This window comes from Pollicipes pollicipes, unplaced genomic scaffold (genome assembly GCF_011947565.3).
Source record: "Pollicipes pollicipes isolate AB1234 unplaced genomic scaffold, Ppol_2.1 Scaffold_2555;HRSCAF=2994_pilon_pilon_pilon, whole genome shotgun sequence".
NCBI classification, from domain to species: domain Eukaryota; kingdom Metazoa; phylum Arthropoda; class Thecostraca; order Pollicipedomorpha; family Pollicipedidae; genus Pollicipes; species Pollicipes pollicipes.
Genome location: NW_023596136.1, coordinates 40993449 through 41007850, shown reverse-complemented (window position 1 = coordinate 41007850; position 14402 = coordinate 40993449). Strand labels below are relative to the sequence as shown.

The following is a 14402-nucleotide window of genomic DNA, read 5'->3' as shown; positions in this document are numbered from 1 at the left end:
TTGAATATACTGAACCAAGTATCGGATATGATGAAATAAGCCCACTATGGGTACGACTTTATGCTTTTGACTAATAAAGACAGCTTTAAACAATAAAAGTTCTCCATTTAGTACAAATGCTTTTTAATACGTCATTGTGGACGAATCGACAGTTGTATTTTTCTTGGCTTTGATCGCCGCATGGCCAATGAAATGACTGTATTTGAATGACGTTATTATAGCGTCATGGATGCCGGGGTGCCCTGAAAATAGTCTGCACGAATTAGTCTGCACATCTTTGCGGGTGTGTAGCTCGGAAGCTTTTACCTCTGTATGGGGTTTTACAGCGAGAGACGGCCATAGTGTAATACACTGTGACATGTCTTGGGATGTAGGTCCCAAAACCCTCCACTCCCTGAGCCTGATTGCAACTGAGTTGCTTTATTTCGTTTGAGACAGCGTCCAGTGCGACAGCAATAGCAATCTTGATGCACAAGGATGTCATAACATCACTTAGAGCTAGAGCGGCACTTTGAGTGAATTGAAAGGTAGAAAACAAAACGTGATAAAGTTTGACCTTGCATACACAATTTGATGTCACCCACGCCAGAGTCGAATACAGTCGCGTATTACTTAAGAATGTAGAGACGTGGCGTTGTATTGCAAAATAATGGGGCTAAATCTTCTCCTAGCTTTCCTTTCCAATGTTCGCGTTTTCTCACAAGAAATAGCCGAATCATTGTCAGTACAGTCGTGTTGTTTTGTAACGTGTTGTGCGCTGCTGCTAGGAGCTACGTTGCAACATTTTCACGTTACTCAGACTTAAGAATGCTAGTCCCTGGGTGAAATCCCCGAAGACCGTTTAAACGCAGTTCACTTTACCCGCAAACACCTCCAATTCTAGTTCAACATTTTTACTTGGCAGTTCTGCAGCACGGGGCTTTTTAAATCACCGAGCTTATGAGTATGCTATTCCGACGATTTTCATTCCATTTCCTGGAAAACTATAGCTTTATCTGCAGTACAAAGAGTACATGGAGTTTCAATTTGAGCTTAAAAGCACATCTACATCAATAGAATTGAAACTGTTCCGCTTTTATCGACATTGACACCAACAGCGGCACGGGAAGGTCTAAAAACATCACTTATTTTTATCAGCTAAAGCCGATGGATGGAAGACGGTAGCCCCACGCAGCGAGATGGTGCGATTTTTATATTTCTTTTTTTCGTCTGCCATGCTTTTTTATGAAGTATGAGGTCAACAGTTATGGCGTGGCAAATGAGGGTGTTTGCAGTTTGCACAACACATTTCCTTACCGCGCCATTATCCCGTTGTCTAAAGCCTGTTGGTCGGAGTTGTTCGAGCGGGCACCTTGACATGCTGTCCAAAACGCAGCCTGCAGGGGCATGCCACACTGGTACGCCACAGCTGGTATGCCACACTGGTACGCCACAGCTGGTATGTCACACTGGTACGTCACAGCTGGCATGCCACACTGGTACGCCACAGCTGGCATGCCACACTGGTATGTCACACTGGTACGCCACAGCTGGTATGCCACACTGGTAGGCCACAGCTATAGGCACGGTCTACCGTAACTATCGCATCGTTTTGTATCGTATACCGTATATCGTATATCGCATATCGTATATCGTATCGCATTACATGGACAAAGCCGTGAAAAATGTCTGTCTTGCTTTTTTGCCTGCATAGCACACGCTTCCCGTTCCATGTATACTTCATGCCATGAGACACAAGGAAAACGGCAAGGCCTGCTGTCTCGCGCAATCTTACCAGTCGTTATTTTGCCGATAGTGCTATCGATGTTTTATCGATCAGCGGCGGATAATCCCTCGATTGGAATCCGACATATTTGAGGAAATGTTCGAGGGGAATGAGGAAAAAAGGGAAAGAAAGGAAAACGGACAGGAAAAAAGGAAAGGGAATGTTTGAGTCATCTGAAGGTATCGAAGCAAGCATCAGATATGATGAAATCAGCTTAAAAGACTGCTCTAGACAAACAAAAATTATCTAGTAAACATGCTCCTCAATACGTTATTTTATTGCGTTATGGAACACTTGTTGCTGTTAAACTGGCCGTGCGAAATCTCACCCTAGCACGCACTTTCATCACTTCAATCTTCCGAGAGGTGGCCGTGGCGACGCTGGAGGTGTTTGCTGAACCAAAATATTCGTGTGCTCGTGTTTTGAACGCCCTTTCTAGTGGCGTTCTTGCATTTTTATCTGTGAGTCTGAGGTGTTTACCTGCATTCATACGCTCGGTTGGGGCGCAGTTCTTAAATAATTCGACGGTATGTTTATTTCCATAATATCTAGCTTCCATGTCCAACTTCTCGTATTCTGTGACACAAAACGTGATCCCTGATATGATCCGACACTCTGATCCTCATTCTTGCTTTGTCCTGAATCCTCGCGAGTCCCCGTTTGTCCGGAGCAGACCGCGTGGTCCGGCCACGAGAGGGCTGAGAGGCCCCCGGGAAGGGGGCCCCGACCGGGCGCCCAGCGCACACTTCGAGGGGCCCCTGCGCGGACTGAGTCTCGGTGGTTAAACCCCCAGGCGCATGTAGTCCTACCCCACCGCTATCCATCCTCCTTCATCCCATAGCCCTGAAATGATCATTTCCGGCCGAAAGGCCTCTAATCCAAGCAACCAAACAACTAAATCGTGTTTAAATCTGGCAGTGCTCGCCCAACGTTGATCAAGAGCCAATTGAATTGCATATTACTTGTAAGCCGCGCTCACGAACGCCAGGCATGAGCGACTCGACGATTAAATCATTGTTGGCCTTGAATGCCGCATGACCAATGTGCTGACAGGAATCGAATGACCTTTCTATGGCGTCATGCATGCCTGATGTACCTTGAAATAATCTGCACATCTTCGCGGGCGTGTGGCTCAGAAAGTAGACGGTTTTAGGTCGTGAGGTCGGCAGGGCTGTGAACTGTTCCGAATGGTCTTCAAGTTAGCTATTTCAGTTCAAACCCCAATAAAAATGTGGAACATCCCCTTTAAATGGCATCAATGCCTGAAATGACTGAATGTCATGCGTCACGAGTTCGCAATGTGCCGCGTGGCACCGGGGTCGGGGCCCAGCCCCAGTTAAGCAGCCCTAGTCCAGAGAAAACGAGACATTAGATCGGGCCATGAACTTAGCGCATAGAGACGTACTGATTCCTAGATTTAACTGCCGACATTGACAACCGCAAATGGAAGGCCGAGCCGGCGTCAGCGCCATCTAGCTTCCACCGCGCGGCCCCGGATCTGTATCCCATCCGGCTGCTGACGGGCGGTGGCAGGTGCCGACAGATGGTGACCCCTGACCTCTGCGTGCAGATCAGACGGAGCTGGTGCAGCCTCGACTTTGGATGCTTCTGTGCCTGGAGACGGAGCCGCCGGCCGAGCAGTGCCGCCGAGCCAGCTTCCACGAGGAGATGGAGGCGGTGGAGCTGCGTCGCTTTCTGGCGGCGCAGACCCGGCCTGGATGGGTGAGCAGGTGTTTGGACCTGGCCTGGAGGGACGAGAGTGGGGTTCAGGCCGAGCCTGGAGCCAGTCCCATAAAGCAAAACAGCACTTGATTCACTTGCAATCGCAGGTTGTGGATATCCGTATCGCCATACTCATCAATGACTCATACAACCTTACGGAAGTGATGCTCTTCCCCTGCCGTTGTTTTGTGAATGTTTATTCTTACGTCGGAGGTCCCGCACCCGCTTAAGAAAGGGGCGCGCACTCGTGATACCTCCTTCCCTAGTTTTGCTACTTATCCGCCGTCAGTTTTTGTAAATTATCCGGGGGGGGGGGGGCAAACCAAAGGCCCGACAGCCTACCCCTTCCCCACCCCCATTTCTTCTCACAGGACTTAGCCCACTTTATTTTTATCAAAAGTAATATTCTTTTGCAAGGGCAGGGCCCTCACAAAAGAATAGAAATCGACACCCGTGTGCGTTTTTCCGTTGAGTAGCAGGAGGCTGAGCAACAGCTGGTCGCAGTAAGGAATTGCAACGCATTTTCAGCGAAAGAATCATGAAGGCACGGTTATAGGACAATCACTATTAAAAACGCAAGTGGATCGAGAACTAGCGTAATGTGTACGAGCAAAAATTAGAGTTTTGTCCTCATCTGCCTCAAAATGAGTGGCCAGCTGAACCCTTATTGCTTACCACACCAGTCAAAACATAACAGCGAGAACCCAGATCGCAGACAAGAACGTTATTATGAGAACCCTGTAGCAGCTGATCCATGAGAGTATTTTATCAGTGTCGGCCTCGAGATCGGCCTCTCTCCCTCCAACCGTTGTGCGTACAGGCCTGTAAGGGGTGCCTAGGAGCCCATGACACAAGCACCTCAAAGATTTCCAAATGCTTAAGCACATTTCATGTAATATGCATGCCCTAAGACTACGCTTGTAATATTATGAAATGCAATCGGTTTTATGCTTAATACATTTGACACACTTTGTAATAAGCCATAGTTTTGGCTGCGAAGTCGTACTATTTTCGTCCTTACCTATCCTTAAGATACGACAGTTGGAAAATTTGACCGCGTTTTTCGCGAAAAAGTTTCATCGCATCCACAATGCTACTGTATCCCCCAGTCGCCCCCAGTGGCGCTACAAGCGCGTTCCCAGCGTCCCTAGTTCTCCTGGTCGCTCCAGGTGGTGAACCCACCGTGTTCCCCGCGTCCCTGTATTCTCCAGTCACCCAGAGATACTGTAAGTGTATTTCCGGTGTCCCCGTCTACCCTAGTCGCACGCAGTGGTGCTGCAAGCGTGCTCCCAGCGTCCCTGTTTCCCCTAGTCGCCCCAATGACGCCCCTTGAAGCGTGCTCCCAGCGTCCCTGTTCTCTCTAGTCGCCCCCAGTGACGCCCCTTGAAGCGTGTCCCGTGTGCCGCAGACGATTGCGCCGCCGCACCCCTCCGCCATCGAGGTGCCGTTCGACCTGTGGGAGACGCACGTGACGCTGCTGCTGACTGGGTCGGCCGACCTGGCTCGGGTCACGGCCATCGCGCCCACCCTCGCTCAGCTCTTCCGCGGTTCGGTCGGCTTCGTTGTCGTCAATCTGTGAGTCATTGTGCTGCATGCGGGATAGCCTCACATAGGTGCGTTTCGAAGCGCCCCGGGACATCACGCACGCGAAATATCGCCTGGCTTGATTGATGATTCTTCGAAATATTTATAGAAAAAGGAACACCGCGGCCTCACGCCATATATCTACCAACAGCAAGGGCTGCTACCGCATGATGCAGCAGTCAATACTTTACGCCACGAGCGCTCATAGGTCAAGTTATCGTGGCAGTCAAGGAATAGGTTACCGAACTCGTTTGCCCTTTGATTTCGAGTTGGCTAGCCTCCATTCATTTTTCAACAGGACATTCGTCATATGGATCATCAAATACGATCATCGGCAGCTGTTATTTTGGTCCGAGACGAGTACGCCGTGTCTGTAGAGCTATTTTTGTATGATGCTCACGAACTATTTGGCGCGGCATGGAATAGCCTCAGACACAATCAGAAAGGCCCTTGCGCCGCAGCGCACCAATTGTGTGCTGGTCAATTGCTTCCAACTTAGATTATCGTCGACTGATTTATCTGCCTTTTACGTGCCCTGATAACTGGCCACTTCACTGAGTGAAGCTTTGGATTGCAGGGCCGTCGTACCCCATGCATCATTGAACCAGTTTGGGTTGGATGTGAATCGACTGTACCTGCCATCTCTTGCGTTCATCACCAAAGGCACGGTAAGCCGGCTCTCTTAAATCACCACATTTTGGGTCGGACAGTGATGCTAATGCCTGGTTCAGCGCTTGGTCGGTACGCACTGCCAATTAGGAGCCGGGCAAACATCTGCGTTATTACCGCCGCGTCGCGAAATTCGCAGCATTGAATTACAACGCTCTATGTAGCATGCCAGTTCATTTCAGTTCCGGTCCGCGCAAATGGAGCCTTCCATTGTGGCTGTGTGTCAAGTCATCTGGGTATGTTGGTGGTGACGTTTGCGAAGTGTCGACTATCGCATACACCTCATGGTGCTTCCACTTCCAGACGACAGTCTCGGCGCTGCTTAACCAGTATGATGATGTCGTCGGCTTTATCAACGATCAGCTGATTAAGTATATGAAGGCGATGGAGAGGCACCAGAGAGAAGAGGTGGACTGGGAGGATCTCGAGGTGGAGATGGACAGTGTTCCCGGTTAGTAGGCTCTTGACTGTTTGAGCGATATTGGTACACTCCAGTGTTTTGCCGCAACTCATACCAAGTGTTATTCCGGACAAACGGTTTTCGCTGAATTCGCGAGCGTCGTTAGAAAAACAACGTTCATCATTCCCGCTACATATTTCCACTATTTCCTATGGTATGTAGCATTACCATTTTTATCGCCGACATATTTTGCAGACCTTGTTCTCCCCGTGTGTTGTTGCGATTCTGGTGTGTGTCAACACGTAATCGGAAGGGTACGGGCCAATTTGATCCCCTCCCCCAAAGGTTTATATTTCAGAAAGGCGTGGCGTGCGCCAAACTAAACGAAGAGCTGAAGGTAGTTAAAAAGTGAATATTTTGGTGTAAAAATTAGATGTACGGGGTAAGGTCGCTAACCCATGGCAGGTCAGTTAGGCCGTCGCTGTCAGCGAAGGGTATTTCTGGGAAATCGTCCAATCTGATGCAAAAAAATAGAATGTTAGACGAAGCAACACATCTGGGATATTTTCACAGGCGACAAAATAATTGAATTTAGGATTAACACAATTGCAGCAGCCTTGGAAAAGGTATCAAGGCTAGGCTGAGGTCAAAACCACCTGCTTTTTTACTTGATAATTTGCCTGTAGGTCAGAATTGGTTATTGACCTAACATGATCATGTCAACATTTCCTTTTTAGGAACAAACCGCCCAGCGGAGCCCTTCTTGACGCTTATTCAAATACAAAACACAAAGCAGCTTCGTAATAGTTTGGTCACCATGACATCATTAAGGACAATTAGGGTCGCTGACCTCGAATGACATCCCTTTTTCTTATATTTTTCCTTAGAGCAGGTATCTAGGTTCAAGGCAGTTGCATGGCTTGGTCTGGGTGCGCTTGGGACACCGATCTGGAGATACAGCTTTTTATCTGTCTGACTTCAAGTTGATTGCACCTATGTGCCTCAGATTTTAACACAGATGAGTTCACATATAGTTTGGCCCATTCTGTAAATTTGGTGTTTCTAAAGTTATTGGTTTTTGAGATATCAGAGGATCAACCTAACTCTATCCCCACCTGAGCAAAGGGCACTCAGCTGGTCACCTGGGCGCGTGTTAATACAGCTTTGCGTGACCCATGAACAGGTTCAGGGGCGCTCCCACAGCCATGTGTTCACGGGTGGTAACGTACCCCATGCGTCACTGGAGGGATATTACTTACTCATATCCCTTTCTCCAGTGACTTATGGTTTGACTTCTGGGAGAATTGCACCAGCATCCGGAAGCTTTCAGTAACCGTAAATGAGTGTCAGGACTGTTGTGGGCCAAAATAGGGTTGATCATGCCATGTAGGTTATGCGGAAATAACGTCAAAGTCAGTATCGAAGATACCAGATTTAAAGTCTAATTGCCCTGCAGGCATTGTTTTGCACGCGACCAATTCCTCATTACGCTGGATTTGTTTACGCGTTAAACGACCATTAGAGATCAAGTGGGGCAGACATGATCTGCTGGGCTATCATCAATTGATATATTGTTTCAGCGGCTTCAGAATGTTTCGCTGTAGTGCCATGAAAAATATGCTTGATGCAACGGGAAAACGACGTTTATGGTTTCTGAGGAATAGTAGCGAAGTTCATGAATGACCATCCTCAAAGCCCACGCAAAGATAATTAAATGTCAGGCCAACAAAGCTTAGCTTCATTAGTAGGCATAGGTTTGCTTGATATCAGAGATCGAGGGCGGAAGAAGATGAAGGATGCGTACACTGCAGAAGTCTTGGGTGGAGGATTAGCCCAGCCGCCACCGGTCTGAAAAGGACCTCCGCTTTGACCGGCACATCTTCCAGTGTCAGCCGACTGGCAGCTTGTGAAGTGAGATGTATTGTAACGTTTCAGATGTTCTGAAGCAAGACGATGAGCTGGAACTATCACTACCCGAGGGAGACAACTTCGAATCCATTCAGGATTTATCTGCTGACGATTACACATCATCTACCAAGTCTCGGGACTTCTTCGCTGTGATTGCCTATCTACCTTGTGAGTCACTGTTCCCTGAAGCGTACACGTAATCACGAGCACTTCAAACATTTCTGATCGCCGCTCTTTCCTGTAAGCTGAGTATTTATTGTACTTAGTGATGTACCTAGTGTACTTCTTTCCTGAGTACTAAGTGTCCTGCTATGTGCTTCACGGGGTCGTTTCACATCTCTTTCACCGCATTCTACTCCATAGCCCGATGACCCGGGGCTCCCGGCGCATCCCATCTGACTAATGGTCCCGACAACGTCATCTCATCCGACTTGAAAAGTCGTCCCATCCGACTTGTGATGCTGTCAAAGTTATTCCGTCCCAATAATGGTCCTGACGACGTCACCCCGTCCGACCAATTGCCCTTACCACATTTGGTACATTGCGGTTGGCTTTTGAAAGTTCAAAAACCGATTGACTGCGCACATCAAACACCGAACGTCAAATCGTACGCCAAGAAGATAAGGGTCGTTCTGGCCGCCGGTGGTGAAGCATTCCATAATGCATCTACCTTTCCCCCCCCCCCCCCGCCCCCTCCCTGTGATCTTGCTAAATGAAACGCGCATGGAAACAGGTGCGTGTCAGTTGTAAATTAAATTCAGACCAGAGCCGCAGAGATGCTTCGTTGAAATTGTTGTTCCAATCGAAGACACCAAATCCTGGAAGATTATTACAGCAATTATATTTCATCGGGAAGTGATGTCTGCACAACGCGAATCGCGATGATACAATTTCTTCAATTTCCAGTCCTCCTACACTAAATCTTTAAATCACAATGAGTGGTTATTGACAACGCAAAAGCAGTGGGCTCTTCGCTGCCTGTACTTCGCATACGCGGCGAACAAAGCTGCCGCCGCGGATGGCCTCGCAGTGAGCCGCGACGGGCCTGTTCTGCAGGGGACCCGGCCAGTCGTGCGCTTCTGTGGGAGCTGGTGACGCTGCCGTCGCCCCTGCGCCGCCACCTCGGGCGGCTCAACTGCCTGGACTGGACGGACCTGTGCGACGAGCTGGGCGTACGGTCGCACCCGCAGCTCATCACCACCGCCGCCGGCCACGCCCGCCTCCACAGCACCAGTCCGACCCGGGCCCGCCTGCGGGAGCTGCTGTCCGTGTGAGCTTAGACGCTCGGCGGCGGCTGGTCGCGCGGCCTGTGCGCACGCCAGCCGCTGGCCGTCTCGGCGCTGGCTGGAGCTGCTGCACGCCGCGAGAGCACACAGCCAAAGCAGGTCACGCTCGATGTGCTGAGAGTCGTTGGCAGGAGGGAGTTTTGGCATGGCGGCCGCGGTCGGTGGTCGGCGGTCTTTTATTAAATCGACGAACGTATACCGAGAACGCGTGGGTTTGGAGAGTTTTGGCATCCGCGACATTTTCTTTATCACTCGCTGTTTTCACTGCAGAGGCCCGGCACCAGTGCCTTTGGTCGTGGAGGACACTCAGATCGAACTCTGGACGACCGGGCAAGTAACCGGATCACCACTAGATGGCACCAGCAGAGCTCTGGTGCTTCCCACCAGCTTGCGGCTACCACCCAACGCCTTGACTCGCCTGAGAGGCACGATTCTGGTTGCCTCGCTGGAAGACAGCCACGTTTTCTCAAGGTGGGAAGCAACTCACTTTTCCGTCCTCCACTGCGTCATATACGTGATTCGCTGAACGTAGTCTATCAATGAGCCAACAGTAATTTACTGCGTCTGTCGGACCAAACGCGTGCCCATCCCGTATTGCGACGCAATGTGATCTTGGCATTCTAAGACCTATCGCCACGCCTCACATTGCACATAACAGCGTATTCGACCGTTTTTAGGGCTACGTGGCTCGCTGAAAACGTCATTTGACGTCAAATCTGTTCAGAGATTGACTTACGACATCAACGGAGCTTTGAAGTTTGGTCTCGTCTCGCTTCCAGGTTTGGCAAGAACGCTGCACACTGTCTGAAGAGAAACGACCCTTTTCAACCGGCATTCGAAGTCGACTTGATCAAACTGGAGGAGTCGATAAGCCGATGCGAACCAGTACTGGTGAGCGGTTCATGTCCCATTCGCATCACATCCACAAACACCATCAGCATTCGGTCACAAAGTCCTCTCTTTGGGAAATAGCACTAGTACGGAGTTTTTCGGCGTGGTATAAACGAGACGTTCACAGACGTGACATTTGCCAGGTGTCATCATGTGGATAATGCACAAAACTGAGCTAGTGCGGCCATACACCTTTGGTAGAGGACATCAATGGGTTTCATCAGTGTGTTATTTTTCAGGAGTAGATCAATCGACTCACGCAGCATTCGCGCATCCACTCACAACTAACGTTGCTTCAAAATTTACAAGATATGGGACCAGTCAACCTTGACAATTTCCTTAACACCAAATCGGTGGCGAGACAATTCATAGCTTGTCAATGTAATCCAAATCATCGTAAAAAACGCAAATATTTGGGGTGGACGCTGGTCACGGCACAACCATTCCCAGTTTAGGATATAGTGTCTTGTATTCGAGATGGGTTTCAAGGAAGGTAAAACCAGCTGCTCTCCGGTCCAATGTTGCCACACCTAAAAGCCGCGCCGTTTTGAGTTACGACGGGTCGCGCAGCCGAGTTACCGGTCGTCGAGAATCGGACCCAACTTCGGTCGGTGGTCCTCAGCTTTTCTGCAATTTGAAAATGTTTTCTGTTCCGTGTGTTTCGTGTATGTGTTTCCAGGCGTATTTGGATGCTAGTTGAGTGGGAAATGCTTAATTGTGGTGGCATTAAAGTTTTGCAGGAAACGCCGCTCTTGTCAACAAGTGCGCACGCAGAGAAGCAGGGCAAAATGTTGCGCCTGCAGAACGTGACATGCAGCGTATGCGCGCTTAAAATTCTCGCCAAATGAAGAGTTACACAGATCTGATATGGTGCGAAAAGATTAAACACCCCCGAACCTAATCCCGAAAAAAGACTTAAAGGGGGTGACGGACAGAGTCAGACAGATACCGTGCTGTGTTTGGAAAATGAAAAGGACGTCACTCCATCCTCCTGCAAAGGGCACACGATACATTCGATTCCCTTCACGTACAATTTTGGGTGACATACAGATAAGTTTTGATTGCAAGGGCTGCAAGTTTCCTTAACTAGCTGTGTTCAAAATTTGCGAGTTGTAACAGCCACTTAAATAGGTATGTCTAGTATTACGGCTTGCCGGTTTTATTTCCAAGAGAGGAGTTGATAAGCTGTGTACGGAGACCGATTTTCAATGCGCAAGTTCTGGTCTCGTGGGGTGATCTCGGTGTCATTAATGACATGAGTAGTGAAAGATAAGTTTCTAAAGTCTCACGGCATCGACGCTACCATTTCATATGTCGTAAGCAAACATGGTCATACATTGTAAGAGACATGTCCCCCTGCAGCCGTTCCTGTCAGTGATTTGCCAGCGGCAGCACCGCGCGCTATCAGATCAGCGCCGACGTTAGTGTGATCAGCGCCGACGTTAGTGTGATCAGCGCCGACGTTAGTGTGATCAGCGCAGAACTTTCACAGAGAGCCCATCGGCAGGGACTCGCTTGGGCAGTTCAGCTTTTCTAGTACATCCGCAGAGCCTCTTCTGGCTGCGTCGTTCAGGCGCGCCGCGCTTTCAGTCCCAACTGACGGAGGAAAACTTCGATCGTCTCCGACCGACGCAGTGGACATTCGTTCTGTTCTGTACGCCCCCGGCCTGTCCGCGACCGGACGTCACGGAGGCGCTGGTGCAAGCGGCCGGGCACGTGGCGCTCTCAGAATCCGACTTCTACTGGATGAACAGGTGGGAGGATGAACAGGTGCTCATGACTCAAGTCACGAGCTGCGCATCTCTGGCGGGCTGGTTTGGTGGGCATTTCCAGCTGTCCGTGCGTTGTGTAATGTGTTCCACGCCCTGTTGTATGGCGCCATCAATGTGATGTATATGTTCTACGCGTCTGAGTCGCCGCATCTGTCAAAGTGCCCATGCTGGTGAAATGCCTTCGCTTTTCCCGCCCAATATTGGATGAATCACAATGACCTTAAGGTGGTGCTATCGGGTACTGCTTCGAATCTAACAGCCTTTTTCACGTCCCGCTGCGCTCTGCATAGGTCGCGGTGACGTCTTGTCAGATGGCTCGCTTTGTGCTCGGCTGCGCAGCATCATCAACGTAGCGCGAACAGGCGTACTTAATACCTTCTTCTGGAAACGATTTGAAGAAGTCAGTGATGACCAGGGAAGACCATACAAACGGAAAAGCACACCTCCGAAGCTGCACGCGAGCCATTTCGCCTGTTGTATCCTTCATCCTATCCCACACGGCGACAAGTCTCTACAATCAGTTTAGCGGCTGTCTTTTTGGCTGCAGCTCCAACCCGGTGGCCCGGCTGGCGCGGCAGCAGTACGAGGTCACCGCCGCGGTCGCCCTGGTGGCCGTCAACATGACCTCGGGTGAGGTGGTGCAGTTTTCGGGGCGGCCACAGCTGGACGAGCTGCAGCAGTGGGTGACCGCCGTCCGCGCCGGCCTCATCACCGGGAAAGGTCAGGACTGAGCCTCTCTCGGGTCAGCGAGAGCGCTGCACCGGGAGAGGAGAGGGCGTAACTTTACGGTACGAAACGGCCGCTGGTGGTGAGTAGTTTCAGATATCAATTTACGGCAAGAACTGCTCTTCACGTCACAGGCTACCGCGACAAATGTCCTCCTGCACAGATGTTGCAAGAGCCCACGCAAAAACCATACGCATGAAAGGTCAACTCTGATATTAAAAATGACTTAATCATGCTCTTTTGTTTCCTTGGTTTTGACACTTTCATGAATCCGCGAGCTCATCAGGTGTTGGTGGGTACCACTTAAACGTCAGTTACCCTGTCAGAAAACAATGACGTCCAAGTAGACACCGGAGCTGATGGCACATTGTCATGTGATGTCCTGTGTTTCAAGTCCCGTCTGTTCTCCGGCTTTCAGTGCTTCTGAAGCCAGAGCAGTGGCATCCGGTGCTGCCACCTATCGACTTTGGTTTTCCGGCAGCGACTCTGGCTCCAGGGGGCGACACTGCCGAGACGCTCGCTGGCTTTCAGGGTGCTTCCGATGGTGAGTGCCGCAGAACCTGCTGGCCGCGGAAGTCATGGCAGGCGTTGGTGTCGGTGGTGAGTGCTGCAGAACCTGGCAGGCGTTGGTGTTGGTGATGAGTGCTGCAGAACCTGGCAGGCGTTGGTGTTGGTGGTGAGTGTTGCAGAACCTGGCAGGCGTTGGTGTCGGTGGTGAGTGCTGCAGAGCCTGGCAGGAGTTGGTGTTGGTGGTGAGTGCTGCTGAGCCTGACAGGCGTTGGTGTCGGTGGTGAGTGCTTCAGAACCTGCAGGTCGCTGCAGTCATGGCAGGTGTTAGTGTCGACAGTGATGCGAAAATATGATTGAGCAATCTTTGCGGTACAATAATCAGACATGACAAACCAAACCACCTATGCATGCACATGCTGGGTGCAGGGAAGGAACAGCAAATGTAGGATGGCGCGCATGAAGAACGTGAAGTACACCACCATACAAGAATGATGATATGACTGAGGCACAGGACGACCAACTGATGTGTTCTGCGCTTGCTTTGTTTCATTAGCTGAACATAAGAACAGGCTGTGGTTGAGGACACATGTTCTAAACGCATGCCATCTTTCTCAGGCTCTCACGGCCGCCGGGGGGAGCTGTAGCGACGGCACATGTCCTCCGCGGCGTCGTGGTGCAGCAGCCTGCCGCTCCGGTCAGAGATCAGAACAGAACAGAGATCCGTGTACAGAGGTCTCCAGCATCCGAGTGTGGCTTTCATGTGGCCGACAGTTTCCTTGGCAATGTGGATCTCCTTGGATTATAATTAGACAGACAAGTATGTGCATTGCGATGTGCTCTTATGTGAAGATGTTTTCTTCGCAGGTTTGCGTCAATACATGAACGCACATACGTCTGCTAAATACTTATGTCCAATATATGCAGTCTGCCGGCTTTAGCTTGTCATTTCCACAGAAGAACCAAGTCTATCTCCGAATCCACCCGTTGATTGACTTCTATTCTAAACGTGTTCGTGCGACTCTTGATCAGTGTATTTTTAAGCATCTGGAAAAGACTCCGCTCGTACCTCTGGAATACTCGCCAGTCGGGGTTGCTTACCACGTTTGTCACGCTGGGGAATGTGGTAAATGTAGGTTTGCGTGTGGCTTAGTGTCGAATCGAATTCACAT

At 50.1% G+C, this 14402-nt stretch overlaps 1 protein-coding gene across 1 annotated transcript in view; it reads left to right on the top strand.

Annotated features, from left to right (window-relative positions):
• The window catches only part of LOC119101281 (thioredoxin domain-containing protein 16-like), a 16236-nt gene extending 2093 nt beyond the window's left edge, over nucleotides 1–14143 (top strand). The window contains exons 3-14 of the mRNA XM_037224579.1: nucleotides 3336–3487; nucleotides 4896–5062; nucleotides 5649–5739; nucleotides 6044–6191; nucleotides 8076–8216; nucleotides 9105–9318; nucleotides 9605–9805; nucleotides 10114–10225; nucleotides 11816–11979; nucleotides 12545–12717; nucleotides 13142–13267; nucleotides 13849–14143. Of these exons, the coding sequence (XP_037080474.1) occupies nucleotides 3336–3487; nucleotides 4896–5062; nucleotides 5649–5739; nucleotides 6044–6191; nucleotides 8076–8216; nucleotides 9105–9318; nucleotides 9605–9805; nucleotides 10114–10225; nucleotides 11816–11979; nucleotides 12545–12717; nucleotides 13142–13267; nucleotides 13849–13877 (1718 nt within the window). The 3' untranslated portion in view covers nucleotides 13878–14143. The remainder of the gene's footprint in view (nucleotides 1–3335; nucleotides 3488–4895; nucleotides 5063–5648; nucleotides 5740–6043; nucleotides 6192–8075; nucleotides 8217–9104; nucleotides 9319–9604; nucleotides 9806–10113; nucleotides 10226–11815; nucleotides 11980–12544; nucleotides 12718–13141; nucleotides 13268–13848) is intronic.
• The last annotated feature ends 259 nt before the right edge of the window (nucleotides 14144–14402 follow it).